Source organism: Perca fluviatilis, chromosome 1, assembly GCF_010015445.1.
Source record: "Perca fluviatilis chromosome 1, GENO_Pfluv_1.0, whole genome shotgun sequence".
In the NCBI taxonomy this organism is placed as follows: Eukaryota; Metazoa; Chordata; class Actinopteri; order Perciformes; family Percidae; genus Perca; species Perca fluviatilis.
In genome coordinates this window covers 46,177,627-46,192,693 of record NC_053112.1, presented here as the reverse complement: position 1 = coordinate 46,192,693, position 15,067 = coordinate 46,177,627, and the positions used below count along the sequence as shown (strand labels likewise).

The following is a 15,067-nucleotide window of genomic DNA, read 5'->3' as shown; positions in this document are numbered from 1 at the left end:
CATTCAAAATGACCTGATTGTGTCCAGAACACGTTGAATTGCAGTCTTGCACAAGTTTCTGCAGCAAAGGAGGTTGGAAATGGCGTAGCGTCAATAATGTCTAGAACGGGCTGAAACTATAACCAGAGAGGAAGAGAAAGTGCGGGCTCATGTCGGATGCCGGATTTCCCCACAGAGTCACTGCTGTTGTTGAGGGTTTCATGAAAAGTGAGAGAAGCACAAACACCTTCCTGCATGAAGTATGACCCTAACGCCTGCTGGTCAGTCTGCAGTCCTGTGGGTGTGTGTGTGTGTGTGTGTGTGTGTTTGTGTGTATGTGTAGGGAGGGGTCAGTGGTAGAGAGAACAATAAAGACCAGATGGCCGGTCTCTTTCTCCACCTGCCGTAGGCCTCTTTGTCCTCTCTCACCCTCTCATTTCACTCACTTCAACTTCTCTCGCTGGCGCTCATACACATTTGTACATATTTCCCATGTCTACTTTGGCTTTTAGTTCTTTTCTACACACGTCACAACAATGTCTTCACCTTCCAGATGTGTACAGTTCATTCAGCTAAGTGTGTATGTTCTTGGTTTTGTTAAATGACTTTGAACTTTTGCTATTTTCTTTTCAGTAGACGCAGGATAGACCATGGCTTCATTATTTAAAACCCTGCACTCGCATAGAAACACAGTCTGACCAGTGCATAAATCCAGTGTGGCCACACCCAGCCATACTGCACTTGATTCCAACTGTGACAGACCTTTGAAAGCAGCAGCAGCAGGCCTTGTGTTGATCCAGCTCTGACAGAATTTAGAAAGGGTGTGGTACTGTGAGAGAGCAGCAGGATTAAGGCTGTAAAGCTGTGTACAATGCATTGAAAAAAGCATGCACATTATTTGTGCGTAAACACAGTCCCACTGCTGGAACTGTCAGAGCCAGTAACACCTGCTTTTATCGGACACGTCTTGGTTCATTTGTAGACATGGGGCACACCCAAGCATACCTACATCCACATTAAAACATGATTACACATACTGTACACACACGCGCGCGCACACACACACACACGCACCCACACACCCAGTCTCCTGTGCTTACTAGCTTGTAGGGAGCACAGTTGAGGATAAAAGGGGCGAGAAAAGTCTTTTGGTTATTCATTTCTATCCTGGCTCCTCTTGAATTGTTGACCATGTTTCACCACAGTTCTTTCTTTCTTTCTTTCATTTATTATACAGGAAAGTTAAAAGTAACATTAAGTTACAATATAAATGGGCCTGACTCAGTTTAAAAACTGGTTTCCATCAGGTTCCTGTTCTGCAGAAACATGGAACATTGGACACAACTTACAGTACACAAGGACAGAGACATTTGTACAGGACATCTGCATGTGGTAGCATGGGTTGGGAAATATGTGATGGATGGTGTTCTGATGTGATGGGGTTATGTCAAAGGTCTTCTTTTCCCTGGGTTGGAGAAACAACTGAGCCAATCATTGTTCTAAATCATATTCATTCATATATAATGTACTGTATATGACATTAGGGATGCAACTATCACACTTTCCACTGCAATACCAGTTCTGACACCTCAACTCAGGGTATCTTCTGATATTAAAGGTCCCATGACATGGTGCTCTTTGGATGCTTTTATATAGGCCTTAGTGGTCCCCTAATACTGTATCTGAAGTCTCTTTTATATAGGCCTTAGTGGTCCCCTAATACTGTATCTGAAGTCTCTTTTATATAGGCCTTAGTGGTCCCCTAATACTGTATCTGAAGTCTCTTTTATATAGGCCTTAGTGGTCCCCTAATACTGTATCTGAAGTCTCTTTAATATAGGCCTTAGTGGTCCCCTAATACTGTATCTGAAGTCTCTTTTATATAGACCTTAGTGGTCCCCTAATACTGTATCTGAAGTCTCTTATGACCTCATAAGGAGCAAGATTCCAGATCGGCCCATCTGAGCTTTCATTTTCTCAAAGGCAGAGCAGCCACTGGGGGACCATAGGCAGGCTGGGGGAATGCATATTACTGTTAAAAAACCTCATAAAGTGAAATGTTCATGCCATGGGACCTTTAATCATACTAATCTGACACCAGTGCTCTCCATTTCTGAGGACCTCTCTGCATGGACTTCACTGAGATCGCTCTGGCTCTAAAAATAGAGTTGGTGTCCCACCGTGACTGAATGAATGTAACTATGTTATAAAAACATAAATTGGCACGGTTCATCTGGATCAGTCATGTCATGGCCAAATCACCTGCTTAATCAGGTCAGTATCAGAGCAGATACCAGGACAGCATATGGAATGAGTGGATCATAAATGATATATAAATCCCATACAAAGCATCCTGATCCCAGGTGTTGATGCCATGTCAAGACAAAGACAAAGGTTACCCTCTTTGCAGTCCGACACAGAGCACAGATAAAAGCTTTTAACCACACACAGAATACACAGATGCTAATTGAGCTTCTGGATGCACAACTATCTTTCTCATAATGGCTCTTGCTTACATTATTCCTTTTAGTATTAGCATAATGAAGAGGCTAGGAAAGAGTGCCCATGTGGTTTTGTCCTGTTTGATGCCGCAGCAAGTCCATCGGGTTAACTAGTTCTCTGAAGGTGAAACTACATAAAAGATTAAGTGAAATTACGTAACATCTAAGTCTGCACATCAGAGCAGCTTTGGATTATTATTAATTACCTGCAATTAACCATGTCATCTTTGTTGTCGAAGTCTAATTTCTATTACTCTTTGCAAAGGCTTACTTTTTAGTGATCATATCTTTGCATACAAGCAGACAATGCATTCAAATTATATTGGGAATCTCCATTTTGACATTTGGGCCATGGTGGGTACTGTTTTTGGAGCTGCCTCTGTCCCACCACCACTAGGACGAACTGGGGGGGGGGTGTCTTATACTTTCACAAACAATCTCTTTTTATCTTTGTCTCACATACATTAGAGAGACTCTTTGCATATCTGGCTGTGCCTTGCTGTAACATACACTCAGTCCTCCAAAGGGACCTTTCGACATCTTCTTTTTAGGGATTCCTGCAGCAAGTTAAATGAACTATAGACACAACAAGCAGTACAGTAGGGGATATCTCAGTAGGGTTACTCACTCTCTATCTGTCTCTCTGTCCACAACAAACAAATGCGGCCCCGTCCATTCAACTCCTTCCTTTTGATGTCTGTATGCTGATGCCACTCTGCCAATATCACCTCTTTGTACTAGTCTTTCTCTCACTCACTCTCAAGCACACACACACTCACACATGCCTTCCTCTCCGTGTCCTGGCATGGATTGAATAGCCTGTTACCCCTGGAGACTGAGGTAGTTTCTGGTTGGTTGGTTTAGGGACCCTCCTCCCACCCCTCTGTCCCACTGGGAGACAGAAACATTGTTGTGCTCTGGTTATTTATTTGTGTTTTTAATTATTTATCCAGTTCTGATTCAGCTCTGATTGTTTGCATGCCTTCAATCAGTGAAATATTGAATTGAAAGTAAAAATGAATGTGAGTGCTTTAACTCACAGCCCCTCTGGTGGGTATGTTTACCCACTCATCCAAGTATTCTAATATCATCATGGCTCTATGGACGTTACATAAGCAAATTGTCAAGTCCCTTTTTCAAGACCCTTTCAGTGTCTCCATTCTTCCTGCTGGCAGGTCGTTTATTTATAGGTAGCCTAATGGAAACGCAACTGACTCACATTTTTCTATCATTTTTGAATAAGGGCTGAGCTAAAGGGAAATAAATATTGGTCTTCCTAGGGCTGCACGATTATGGCCAAAATGATAATAACGATTATTTTGATCAATATTGAGATCACGATTAATTATCACGATTATTTGTTGATTTTAGCCAAAACAAATTTTATTGTCACATAATATATAATTATAACTGCTTTTACATCCATATTGTGCTACATTCCTACTAATACATCCATATTGTGCTACATTCCTACTAATACATCCATATTGTGCTACATTCCTCCTTTATTGAAGGATACTGTGAAGGAGTATGCCATTTCAGCTGTTGTGCGACCGCTTTCCACACATGCATGTTTGCCGTGAAAGATACAGGCAACGCAATTTTCTGTTCACGTTAACGGCGCATGTGGTGCCCGGTATCTACCAGACGAAATAGCTACACGGATTTCTGTGTTCTAATTTCATTAGACTGCCACTTACATGTCTGCGTTACGCTCTGATGCTCCGAAACCCACGTTAGAGACAACATAAACATCGCTGAATGTCCCGCTAGTAAACACTAATAACACGTTACACAGCAGGTAGCGTTAGCCTACCGTTAGCCACAGTAGTAACTGGATTAAACACGGCTAAAATGCTGAATGCTAAACAGTGTAGTGTGTCTGTATTTCACTGTAGGATTCCAACAGCGGGACGTCCAACAGTCTGCTGCTAAAGCTATGAGCTAAAAGACACAAACTAGCACTGGTCACTGCTGTTGTCTGAAAAACAACACAGACGGGACAAAACGTTGCGTTTACTGGTAAACTGGTAAACATCGTGACCGGCTTATGATGACCGACTGCTACCTGTTGTGGAATTTTCCTCCCGTTACTCTGTCCTCTGTGACTGTCTACATTTAGAAACTAAGCTGCGCGGTACAGGCAGGGAACAGCTCTGATTGGCTCATGGAGACATGTGATCAGACAGTGGTTTATGGAGCGCTAGATTGGCTTTGCAAAAACTGTTCTATGAAGGGAATGACGCATTTTAAATATCGCTCGATCACGCAAATTTGATCGTGGGAAGCCAAAATCGTGATCGTGATTAAAATTCGATTAATTGTGCAGCCCTAGGTCTTCCCATATCAAGTTGTCTACTTGATCTAGGCTACCGATGTACCGACATTGACCTCTTTCTGGGAGAAATGTCACTTCCTAATTTGTAGTTTAACTTTACACAACCAAATTTTATATTGCGCTAGAAAACGTGCGTGTGGGAGAAAACCTATTCTTTAACAGTTGGCCACAAAGTGCTGGCTCACTCAAAGCAGTGAAATAGGAATTGTTGAAGAACATTCTATCTCTGATGTTTTGTCAGTCTGGTGATTTTAGCCGTTGTGCAGGCTGCTACTGCACGTGATTTCATGAAGTTTGTCCAGAGCCTCTGGCTTGTGCTGGAAGTACTTCTTAACCCCTTATGAATAGTGTTGGGTACCGAAACCCGGTGCCACTATGGAACCGGTAGTATTCGGACCGATTAGAACACTTTCTCCCTTTTCTGCAGAGTGGCGCACGTGCCTGCTCGCGGTGTGAAGCGTGTGTCCGCGCTATTCTCCAACGGGCACTCTACAATCCCTGCCGATAGACGGCTTTTTGTACACGCTCTGAAAATATCCCACTTTCTCTGTAGTCTACCGTTAGCTAGCTATCGTAAATGTAGGCTCTTTTTAAAATGCCGTATTTTCCCTCTGGGCTCACCAAAACAGATGTGAAAGCATATTAACCATTCACTGCACGGGATCGCTAGTAAAACTATTACACTTGCTCTGCTAGTCTATCGTTCAGGACAAGACCCTGTAGCCTGGTGGTGGGGGAGGTGGGACAGCCTCCCCAAATTGTCTGCCCTTTCAAACTCATACTTGGGTGTACAGGCCTCTTGGACACCGTCTGAGAGAGTTTTCTCCTATGCAGTAGGCTTACATGCCATAAGTCAGGAGAGGTGTAGTATCTTGCCAGAGAAGGCAAATACGGTCATTTTTCAGCAAAAGAACTGCTAAAGTTTGAAGCTGGTTGGCATACCAACTCAACAACATTTATTTTGTTGTTACTTGTTAATAGTGTAACTGTTATTTGTTAAATTATTGTAGTTGTGTATTAGGTGACTTAGGGCGCTGACACATCAGGCCGATTATCGACCCGTGCCGTCGTCCGTCTGGGGGGCTGTCGGCGTTCATTTTGGCCGACCTGACATGTTCAGTCAGCGGCAGGGAAGTCGGGACTCACCCGGAAATGGCGAGCAGGATGAGGTGACTAGAGTCTCTCAAAATCTGACGAAAATCTTTTAAACTGACCTTTGTTGAGCTGAAATGAAGACAGATTCAGCAACTGCACGGCCTATTTCTCGCTTAAAATGTTTTCAGAAACATGTTTCAGTGAACTATTTTAGTACAATATGAGATCGTATTCTGAACGGCCGCCATGACAGTCTGGCTTTGAATTTCTGGAGAAAACAAACCCATGTGACGCGTTCGTCCAATCAGCTGCCGGTTTTCGTTTCTTGGGCAACATTACAGATTAGCGCCGCCTGCTGCTATGGAGACGTATTACGTATTACGTATAACGCAGTTTTTTTGGACCTTGGGGACGCAACTGATCATATCGACGGGGTTTTCTGTCAACGGTCAGCCGTTGGCTATATGTGTCTACACCTTTAGGTTCACTTATTATATATTTAAGTACTTTAAAACGTTAATATAGTGTTAAATTTAAATAATTTTCAATTTTAAAAAAACTCCATAAAAGAGCATTTCTTTGATGTCATTTTTCAGTTTTTCAAGAATCGGAATCGTTTTAAAAGTACCGGTTCGGAATCGTAAAAATCCAAACGGTACCCAACCCTACATGATGCCTGAGCGCTGTCCTCATGGTCATTTTGTTCTCGCCTGATCTCTTGGTTTTATTGACATTAATACATTGTAATTGTTCGATTGTCATTTTTCATTTGTGAAGATCTAAACAAGCTGTCTGCAAATAATGTGTTTGCTTTCAATTTTACTCCATCCCCCACCTTACTAGCCTTGATTTACTTCTGTCTTTTATCAAGTGGAGAGGCTCGTAGTTAACTATTGAAGAAACTTGGGACAAAGTAATCGAGGCACATTTTTTATTTTTCCTTTCTTTCGTTTTCAGGAACCATCCGTCCGGTGCGGAGGAGTTTTTATGACCCAGCCTCAGCCCCAGGTCAGGGCTGGCAGTGGGAGTGGGAAAACGATGCAGGTACGTGGACGGCCTACGACATGGAGGTGGCCATCGCCATCGAGAACGCCCACAGTCGGCAGCAGCCCTGCCTCGACCTGACACCGCTCGGCTTCTGCTACCTCATCGATTTTCAGAACATGACACAGGTGTGTTTAAATTCTTTATGTGGACATCGATGACAAAATCAACTTGACACTTCTTACATACCTGTAATTATTTTACTAAATGGCTTATATTTAGCTTTCAAGCTGCAGCATATGAGGGTTAACTAGTAATCAAAAATGGCATAAAAACATCAAATGTTCTGTTGTGCCCTCCTGCAGGTGAACAGACAGAGCCAGAGGTGTCGGAGGCTGCAGAGACGTGCCGACATGGCCTACCCTCTAGTGTCCGGTCCTCTCCCAATACCAAAGGGAAGCGGTGCAGGAGGTGGCATAACAGGAGCCCTGCTGGGTGTCGGGGTGTCGGGGGCAAGCTCTTTCTACTCCAATGGGGGCTTACCGGCTACTGGATTGGGCCAACCTTGTTCCTGCCAGCAGTGTATGCTGGTTCTTAGTGTAAAGTCCAATACAGGAGGAGCAGGGGCACAGACTCTAGGTAGACGCTCACTAACCATGCAGCGTCCCAAGAACTCGGCGCCCGCGGTCTCTAAACCTCTGAGTCCATCTAAATCAGCCACTCTGGGGCGAGGACAGCCGCAGAACTCCAATTCCAACTCCAACTACTATCAGACGCTGCCGCACGGTCTCGCCATCTCCAAAAACACCGCCTCTCCAAGACGGAACGCCCAGCTGTTTGCTCAGTCGCTGGCTGCCCTCACCGCTGGCACCTCCGCTCTGGGTATCTCCTCGTCTTCCAGCAGGCCGCCTCCGCCGTCCCTCCCGCCTCCTCAGCCTCCATCATCCAACCCCAACTTGATCCCCCCATCCATTCTGGCCAAGCACTCCTCATCTTCGGCCAACGAATCAGTGCCAACCGCCACATTAATTACCCCTGCCAATAGCGTGACCACGCCCCCTTCTCCTGTGCCATCTCCGTCGCCGATGGTGATGAAGCCGCAGCGCCCACCGACGTCCGCGGCAACGGTGTGCCACGCCCCGTTGCCACCGAGATCAAGCTTGGCCGGGCTGAGCCGACCAGCGTTACAGAGGATCGCGATGGCCCAGTCCAGAGCGCTCATAGCATCAGGGTGAGTAAAATAAACCATGGATGTGATTTTTATTTTTATTTTTCAGAATTTTTTACTTGAAACCACAACCCTTCTTCTGGGCTTCTATCCAATCAAATCTTGTTGTCCATGAACTATCAAGCTCTCCGGCCAAATGAATTGTTTTGATAGTACAGGCCAGCACACGCCCATAACAGATATCAAAACTATTGACAATCACTTAACATCAGCTGCAGTTGTTCCGAGTGACAGATGATTAAAGCTTTTTAAGTAACTGTCTGGCAGTTTTTGACCTGTCATAGAGAGGCGAAGTCCCTCCCCTTCCGGCAGACCGCCATGGGACCTTAAGTCGGAAAAAATATGAACGGTAGTGAACGGGGAAAGACAAATTCTCTTTTTGATCCCGTTTGAATTGAGCCATGAATTACACATATGATGTTGAATAATTTACCTCCCTGTTCACTACCGTTAATATTTTTTCCGAATTAAGGTCCCTTGAGGTCCACCGGCAGGAGAGAGACTTGGCATGTTGAGACGGCAAGACGAGTGCTACCGAAAACAGATACACAAATATTTATTAATTTAATAATTAAATAAGGTAGTGTCTCCAAACTTACCTCAATTATAACTTGTATCCTGCTAAGTGTACTACAGCACTTACTTTTAAAAAATAAGCATATGCCTATTTTTGGAAATATTTTTGGATCTCTTTTCGGTGTTGTAGTTTGTAGACGGTCCCTAAGCACTCGTCTTGCCGTCTCACCACCGGAACTAAACAGAGCTGAATTAACACAACTTTTATGCATTTCTTTCACATCTACTGCAGTCAGATTCACTGTGTTCACTCAGAAGGAATCACTTCACATGGGTAGGCACTTGTAATGACATTTCGAACATGTTAAGAGGCTAAAAGCACGTTTAAAACCTGCCCTGTTTCAGCCTCCTGGGTGCTAACGCTAGCAGGAGGATAACACGGTGTAGGCAGCACCGATTGTTTTCGTTGTTCTCGCTACTGACAGCACTCCAAATTTACAAACAACAATGTTAATTTTCTGTACACTGTGAATCTATAGCATGTGAGTGTTTTCTACCGTACACACCGTTGTCATCATCATCCGTCAATTGGCCCTGAGCAGAGGAGAGTAAATCAATAACCTAACAACAGTTGTTAGTATTCATTGTGTTATGTCTTGAACACACCTGATGCAACTCACTCATCACGGTGGTGTTATTTTGTGTGCGGATGCAGACGCTCAGTATTCTCCTGCTTTTAGAACCTTTGCCAATCACATGACTGTAAAACACACCACACAACAAGACCACCGACTGCTGAAGTAGACGCACACCAGCAGCTTCATTAAAGCCCCGAGGAAGAGGAAGGTGATGAGGGTGCACTCCAAGGGCTGAAAAATTATTGAAAAAATAATTTTCACAATTAACATTGCAAGTAGTAGCAGGATCATAATAATGGTGCGTTCTTTTTGTCTTGTAATCGCGACTAGTAGCTTGAGTGTGACGTCACATCCATATCGAAAAACGAATAACCGCGGGTTGATGCGTTCTTTTTGTCACACAATACTATGAGTCAGAGAAAAGATGGATTTTTGTAGCATTTTTAGTAACATTTAGGATTCTATTCACCCAGTTATTGACATATTACACAAATACATGAAAATTACGTTTTGATTAACGTTAACGTTAGGCTACTGTTGCATGTTGGTGAATAAGGACGCTGCACAAAACTCTGCTTTCTGCTCAAGACTCGGCTTAAAGCCATTGTTGTCATATAGCAACCGAGCGTCTCTAGCCAATTTCAGCTGCACAAGCTACAAAATAACTAACTAGGCTGTATTTAACTCCTAAAAGAATGTAAAAAAATACATATAAATAAAAAAAAAAAAAAATTATTTTATAATAATAAAAAAAAAAAAAAAAAAAAAAAAAAAAAAAAAAATAATAAGACTGTAGCGACATGCCTATAGGTAGCAGTATACAGCGCTATGTGTACAACTTCTTCATTTGGTTACAACAAAGACAAAAGTGCTTAAAACTGTAGAAAACCACGATGTTTACTACGTGTGATGCACGACGTAGCCATCTTTGAAAGTGAGCTCGGGGTCCTCTGAGTTCAGACGACTTGACGAGTTGTAAATACGACCTTGGGGGCGTTCTTTTTGCAACTTCCGGTTCGTAACTCCGGAAAACAACTCGTAGATCGACTTCGGTGGACTAAAAGAACGCACCATAACCAAGACTCGTAAAGCTTCTGCTTTGCTTTACTGTTTCTAAATTCAGATTTAGAGGGAACAGCAACAGTTGATTCTAAATCTAAATGCAGACCAACCTTTTGTGGCCCTTTTTTTCATTTGGCAGAGATCAGAGCAAGATGCAGATAATTGACTTGAAAATGATTGATTTACATGTTCAGGGATTTTACTTTGAGACACTGAAACGTATTTGCACCTCGTGTTGTCATCGCAACATCCAAAGTGTATCTCATACAGGATGTTTATCCATATCATGCAGTCCTATTGCAGTGACAAACATTCATACAGTCTGTACAAATGCGATGAGAAAAGCACGTTCAGACACACACAAACACACGCCGGATATATACACACATACCCACGTGCACACACACAACCATTTAACTCCCATCTGAAGGTGTTATGCTTGTTAGCGCTGTAATGAGTCACGTAAATGTGACTCTTTAGAGTCACATTTATTCCTGTGTTTGTTGCTCTGGTTGTATCATGGGGGGTGTGTTGAGCAAAAGGCACTAAACGGAAGTGAAGGCGATAATTAATTCCTCATGAAGGTGACGGACAGATTCACAGGCAAGTGACAGTGAAGAAGAATATTAAAACCTGAAACCAATGAGATTCAGTAGCACCAACCTCCGTGCATGTGTCTCGTGTCAGCAGTGCTAGCAGGCAGTGAATTCTGATGACCTTAAAATGCTAAACACATGTTCTAATGCCTCAACAAAGTATAAACAAATGTAGATTCATGAGAACTCAAAGAATCTTCATTAAAATGAAAGTTATAAAATATTAAACTGACCTTGTGGCTGTTAACTTGAAGTGTGTGTGTGTGTGTGTGTGTGTGTGTGTGTGTGTGGTGCAGACGTGTGTGCGTGCCATTGGTGTGTGTCAAAAGTCAGCCAAGCCTTCTGTGTGTTGTTCATCTGTAAAGTGGCATCTGTAGAGCAGAGGGGGAGGGATGGGGAGGTGTGGGGGGGTTCTGTGAAAAGGAAAGGCGAGCGAGTGTGAAGGCCATCGGTCAGCAGTACCTCCCTCTCTCTCAAGCTATTTTTTGCAAAAGAAGGGTATGGGCAGTGCAAAGGTTTGAGCACGGGTCCACCCAGACTTCCAGTTAACTGCATCGAATTAGAAGCCTGTAAATGTGCTAGCCCGTAAGCCCTATTCTCTGAAACATGAGAATCTCACTATGGGGAACAATCATAGTGAAGATAAACCGGTCTTCTCATGTCTTTGGTTCACACCTCTAACACATAATATTCTGTTTTTTGCCATTATTCCCGAAAAAGACAATATTCCGACTATAGCCCTATTCACACGGGATAAGTATTATCTAGGGACCTCGTGTGAATTATAAATTACCCCCCCACGTCTGAGTGTCATCTGGCGCATTCGAACGGGATAAGCGAAGCCTGTGATTTTACTCGAATTTACTGACATTAAGCAACAGTAGAAACATGGGTGTGGGTAGCTCTGCTCGTACGTGTTTGTGTGTGGTCAGATCTCGAGGGACACACACTTACACAATCTCAACCGGGTAGTCAGTCATCGTCCGAACCGCTACTCTCTTTTCTTTCTCTCACTTTTTCTCCGGGTGGTGTCAAGCAGGGTCCGGTTAGATGGATAAAACTAAACATTTCACCAGGTTAAAATCTACTTTAGCTCAGCTTTACGCTTTGATTTATTTGTAACATTAACCTCTAATTATGAAGTGAGCCCCTCGCTTGATTGTGCATTATTTTTGATAAGCTATTGCTTGGAGATGTCTTGTCGTTATCTCTAGATGTATGATACAAACATAAAAATATACTTACCGCATGCTGCTATACATGTCATCCATCGCCATCTAATCATTCTTTTTGTCTCTTACCTTGTGGTGGTTTTCATCTTTCTCTTTCTGCACATTGTATATGATGTATAGCGACATGACCCAGCACCCAAAACACTGTCAAAACACTCCAACGCACCCTCCATTCTTCGCCAAAGATGGATAAAAAGACGCAAAAGAAGGAAATAGGTACCTTGAAAAAACAAAAAAGCCCCGCCAAATCCTGGACAAAGCAGAGATGCCGATTCGCACGGGACTAATATTATCACAGGACCTCCGTTTTCAGCGAAATATGGTAGGTCATTTGCGGGGGAATTATTACTTTACAAATTACAGACATGACTGATTCGCACGGGATTAAGATCACAGACAACCTCCGCGATTATTACAAATGACTGGAGGTCACCAGGTAATACTTATCCCGTGCGAATAGGGCTTAAGCTGTTTTCATGCCTAATGAAAGTGAATATTCCACGTTTATTTTCAGCCGTGCAAAAATGGGAAGTTTTCCCCTGGTGGCGGACGTGCAAACACAGCCTCGCTCTTTCATTCCTTCAACCACCTTCTTGAACATGTCGGCGTTGTTTTCACGTATCCAAAAACTGACGATATCCAAGTCTTTCCTAACAATAAGAAGTAGGTGTGTTTTTCCTTCCGGGCCAGAAATTTGGGCGTTTTCTTTTGGGCATGCATCTCTGCCGCACCTTTGCAAACCGTTGGCTAGTTGGTTTGTTTAGTAGTAAACTGGAAACACAAATACAAAAAAAAAATAAAAAACTGTAACCAACTGACACTGTTGACCAGTTGCAGATGATGGTGAATAAGCTGTATGAAAACGTGCAAACACAACAAAGTGCCAGCGTTTCCCACTCTCCTCTCACACTGCTCTCCTCTGAGCCTAAACACTCTAGCTCTTCTTCCCCAAGTACCCTAGAACTCCTTCATCTTTTCCAATCATTCTCTAGCCCTCAACCTCCTCCTATTCTTCCCTGTCATCTCTTTTATCATCATATTTTTCTCTGACGTGAGCTAAGACTTTCCAACAGAGCCTCTCAACAACTCCCTCCATGTTACTTTTGTCTCTCCTATCTCTACCTGCAGCTTTGCAAATTCATTTTAAAATACTATTTAAGCCATCTTACGGGTTTTGCACTCATTTCAGCTGATTCCAATGTTAGTGGTTTTAAGAATTTACATGAACTCAGTTGGAGTTTGTATCAAGTTGATATCAAAGCTTCTGAAGTGATCGGGGCTATTTGCCATATACAGCCGGTCCATCACTTTGGTCCAGACTGAAATATCTCCATAGGTTTTGGATAGATGGCCATGAAATATTGTACATACATTCATGGTTGCCAGAGGACAAAGCCTACTGACTATTAAGATCCCTTGACTTCTCTTCAAGTGTCACCATGAGGTTGACATTGGTAGTTTTGTGTGTGAAGCAACCACTGGAAGAAGGCAAATGATTTTTTCTTCAAGTCCTGATGAGAGAGAAAGATGATGATGACGGCGAGCGATGTATGGTCATAGTAAGTTATGGATTTAAAAGTTATAATCCAATAAATTTAATCAGTAACATACTCAATAACAAATTTAAAAAAAAATATGGTTCACTTCCTGTATTTGGGTCCCATAGGGTTCTCCTGAGACCCATGTCTTCCGGCAGATGAGAGTTTGGTTGTTTGGTCCGCACCAGAGTTTGAATGAGCTTTCACATTCCCCCTGAACCAAGCGGACTATGGGACAACTAAAACGGACAATTAAAACGGACCAAACAGCTCAGATGTAAAAGCAACCTTAGTCTTTAATGTAACTCAGGGAGTGCTGCCTGATTGCACATGGTGTGGTTTCCAGCTGAGCCATCCTTCACAGTCATGTTAAGGAAGGGAAAGTGTTACTCATTTCCCCACAGGGGCTGATTTTAATCAGCTTCCAGTCACTGCTCAACTTCTTCAAACTGATTCTTAAGTACTGCAGCCGGAAAGAAAAACATTTCATGGTGAAATTTTCCAACGTATACCATGACGTCATACAGCAGTGATTAAAGCCGTTTTCGTGAAAGCTTTCCCTTTCATTGGTTCCAACAACAGGTGTGTGTTTCACTTTTCTTGTGAAAATGCCTACAGCTGTATCAGGAAGTGATGCTTTTCAATTCAAGTTTAGCACCAGAGACCAAAGAATGGGATTCTTGCTGAAAAATCACTCTTAAACCAAAAGGTCAGGTGGTTTCGAGATGTAGACCCTGTCGGGTGTTCCCTGCCCCCCTCCCTCCTCTCCCGTCACGTCTCAGCAGTCTGGGCCCCTCAGAGCCTCATTGTTGGTCTCCACAGTAACCTTTGTTGGATTACCCAAGCCTGGGCTGCATTAGCAGCACAATGCTGAGCCTCTGCTAGCTTTCTCTTCTCCATCCCCCTCTCTCTGTTCAGACCTTTCTGTATTCTTTTTCTACCATTTCTTAACTTTTCTCTTTTGCATTTCTTTGTCTTTTTTTTTTATTTCTCACTATTTTCATCTCTCTGGCTCTGCTTCCTTAGCAGCCTGTAGAGTTTGGGGCTGTTTGAAAAAGAACTCTCCCAGTTAGTAAAGATGCCTTACTTACAAGAACCTCATAGCATTTATTAGGGTAGGTGGATTTTTGAGGTGGGTGCATGTGGTGGAATACCCCCCATCATATAGATACCAGTGCTGATCTTGTAGCATATTCATAATGGGAATATGTGTCATGTGGGGGAGAGGTAGACAATGATACCAGTCCAGTCAGCATTGTTTGCCAGACAATCACATTTCAGACGAGGGGAAGTGTGTGTGTGTGTGTGTGTGTGTGTGTGTGTGTGTGTGTGTGTGTGTGTGTGTGTGTGTGTTTTTTGT

The 15,067-nt window shown here is 43.1% G+C and overlaps 1 protein-coding gene across 2 annotated transcripts in view; it reads left to right on the top strand.

Moving 5' to 3' along the window:
• Positions 1–15,067, top strand: part of LOC120564423 (E3 ubiquitin-protein ligase DTX1-like) — a 39,799-nt gene that overhangs the window by 13,577 nt on the left and 11,155 nt on the right. For both annotated transcript variants that reach the window (XM_039809371.1, XM_039809361.1), the window contains exons 3-4: positions 6,871–7,085; positions 7,263–8,128. In XM_039809371.1, the coding sequence (XP_039665305.1) occupies positions 6,871–7,085; positions 7,263–8,128 (1,081 nt within the window). The remainder of the gene's footprint in view (positions 1–6,870; positions 7,086–7,262; positions 8,129–15,067) is intronic.